The following is a 2,973-nucleotide window of genomic DNA, read 5'->3' as shown; positions in this document are numbered from 1 at the left end:
AGTTTTAGTTTTAAATAATGATCCATTGATTATTCCTCCATAACTGGACTTTTCCTTTAAAGCAGCTAAATTACCTTTAATTCAATTAAACACTGATTTCTTGATTTATCCCGTTTAAAATTCCCTAAAATGATGTTAGGGAGAAAAAACACAACAGCTCTAACTTATTTAGAATGCAGAAACTCTATAACTAATTCTTAAAAATAATCCCGTTTATCTGAACATATTACCTACCTAGAGTCATTCTGGAGGAAAAGCTTTAAAAGTCTCCAGCTGAAAGCGAAGCGTTCCATCAGCCTAACAGCAGATACTGAGCAGCTTTTTCTGCTGTAGAAATGTTTTTATGTGAACAGAGAGTCTGCGTCAGCCTCTCTAGAGGCCAATGGGGGGGGTCAGTGTTTGCTGCTGGTCTGAAGGTCCTACTTTCATCCTTTAACCTGAATCCAGAATCTGACAGTAGATGTCAACCCTCCTCATGCTGCTAAATGAATCAACGCAGGCTGCTAAAGCTTCACCTAAAATAAAATAAATCCTGTTTTGTTCACATTTAGTCATGCTGTGGGTCGATGTGGAGAGAAGCCGTTACCTGCAGCAGAACCATCTGATCCCACATCAGGAGTTGAACTCTGGACAGGCAGACGAGGCCCAAACACTCCCCACCGATCCACCGCACCGCCTCCCATGTGCTCTCCTGAAACTCCTCCTCCCCCCATGTCCATGCTGCTGTTGGAGGAGCTGATGCTGACCTCTGAGCTCGTACCTCCAAACCAGCCCCTGCACACACAGCGTTTCACCAGCTTATATTTAGGTCAATAAACCAGCGGATTAGCCGTTCTGTCCACAGGCGGACAAACTAGACCTCTAAAAAAATAAAACATTATTGATTTTCACAACAGACTGGATGATTTCCCTCTGTTTCAAACCCGACCAGGTAGAGGATTATGCTCTAACTTCTAAAAATTAGCCTTGCAAAGTTGGCAATTATACCATTTTAAAGCGTTTAGGAAATTAGGAAAAATAGGAAATTGTCTTAGTTTTCTTCTGGTTTTACTGCCATCTTTGCATGACTATTGCATCCAAATTTATAATAACCAATTGTGCCCGACGCCCAACATTTGGAATTTACATAATTTAATGGATTCAACATGAGAACAGAAAATACCAATGCTTTTCTACAAAATATAAACAAAGAAAATAACTTTATTTTAATCAGTGTTGACTTCTATATTATTACTTTTTAAATAAAAAGCAATTTTCAATCAAGATAAAATACATTTTCTGTTTTATGGGTATTTTAGCAAACATGTAATTTACAAATATATGCAATTAAAACAAATAGTATATATTTTTACATGGATTAGTAGAGAATTTTATTAGCTTTTAAATGATATCATTGCTAACTTTGCCAGTCTATTTTTTAGAAGTTAGAGCATAATTCTCTACCCTAAAAATGTGACAGTGTTTCGTTATCTAGACGTTATAACGTGGCAGATCGTCTGAGAACAAAACGATTGGGATTTTTGACCTTGAAAGAATAGTAAATCGTCCTGTTATGAAAATCAAAAATGTTAATTTTTTGAAGAGGGCTACGTCCAAACCTTCAGCACCTGTACCTGCGCTGTTGTTTAGGGGAGCTGTGTGGCGTGTTTGATGGAGTTGACTGAGCAGAAGAACTCTTCTCCTCTCTGGCTTCCAGGCTTTGGATCTGCAGCTTCTACACAACAACACAGAGAGGTCAGTTTGGATGGATTTATCAAAAACGAACATCTCTCATTGGTAGAGGTGATAATGCAGACGCTCTGTCTGTTTCAGGGAAGTTTTTCATACATGTTAACCTTAGACTCCTGTCCCACCTCGCCGATTTATCCAGCGTCTGCCTGACGTCCCAGAATCTCCTCAAACGCTGACATAGGCTATATATATATATATATATATATATATATATAGAGTATTAATAACGAGTCCAGAAGTTCTGTCCAATAACAGCCTAACTTCTTCATAACGCACGGCAGCGTAATGCCCAGGAAATGATGCCCAGGCATTTAAATCGTTAAAGCTGCTCCCCTCAGGCGCATCGCTGCTCCTTACCCGCAGGTTCTACATCCTCCATCAGCGCTCCGCTCCACCCACGTACATCGTGCGGAGTACTGGTCTGTCATGTTAATCAATGAGAGCTGTTCCACATCCACCGCTACTCCTCTCCATCCGTCACCGTCATAAAACAAAGCCAAGCTATTTCTTGCTCAAAATCCGCAATTACAATCACACCAAACAGGGAAAAGGACGGCGAGAAGATCCGGTTTGTCGCATTCAAATATACTGAAAGATATATAATTCTTATATATTCCCAAAAACTACGACTGTTTAATTAAATGATTGGATGCAAACTATTGGTTCTTCATCATACTTCATCAAAATATTTATTTTATTTACAGAGAGGCTTAAAAGTTTAATCAAATCCAGCTTCCAAAAGAGCTTCTCAACTTAAAACCAAACCTCTTATTGCAGGAATGGATGAAGAGATGCTGAGTTTGGAAGCAGAGACCAAACATAGTTCATCCAAATCATGGATGATCCTAGTTCTCCCCGTTACTAAAACCCAAATGAAAATATTTGGGCAGAAACTGAACATATGCAGGATGCTGATGGGAATTTTTTTAACATGTCATTAAATTAAGCGTTCATTTCCAGATGTTTTGCTCCTATGGTTTAATAATAATATAGTGCATGTTCTCCTGGAGCTCCAGGGAAGTTGAAACAGCAGGATGGGAGGAACAGCGGAGGGGTCTGGAACAGGGTGGAGCGGTAAAGGCGGGAAGCAGAATAAAGGAAAGAAAGCAGGTTTCTGGTGTCAGCAGATTGAGCGTCATGTCTGCTAGGAAGTGTGTTGGTGGTGGGCGTGAACGCAGGGAGGATCCATCACTCACCTTCTGGCTCACCCTATGATGGGGATGAAGTCTGGAGGAGAACTGA

At 40.1% G+C, this 2,973-nt stretch overlaps 1 protein-coding gene across 1 annotated transcript in view; it reads right to left on the bottom strand.

Moving 5' to 3' along the window:
* kiaa1191 (KIAA1191 ortholog) overlaps positions 1–2,973 on the bottom strand; it is an 11,190-nt gene that overhangs the window by 2,139 nt on the left and 6,078 nt on the right. The window contains exons 5-6 of the mRNA XM_015384970.1: positions 1,614–1,714; positions 587–774 (exon numbers count right to left, since the gene is read on the bottom strand). Of these exons, the coding sequence (XP_015240456.1) occupies positions 587–774; positions 1,614–1,714 (289 nt within the window). The remainder of the gene's footprint in view (positions 1–586; positions 775–1,613; positions 1,715–2,973) is intronic.

The sequence above is a fragment of the Cyprinodon variegatus genome, unplaced genomic scaffold (genome assembly GCF_000732505.1).
Source record: "Cyprinodon variegatus isolate N-32 unplaced genomic scaffold, C_variegatus-1.0 Scaffold328, whole genome shotgun sequence".
Classification (NCBI taxonomy): Eukaryota; Metazoa; Chordata; class Actinopteri; order Cyprinodontiformes; family Cyprinodontidae; genus Cyprinodon; species Cyprinodon variegatus.
This window is presented reverse-complemented; position numbering and strand designations above follow the sequence as displayed.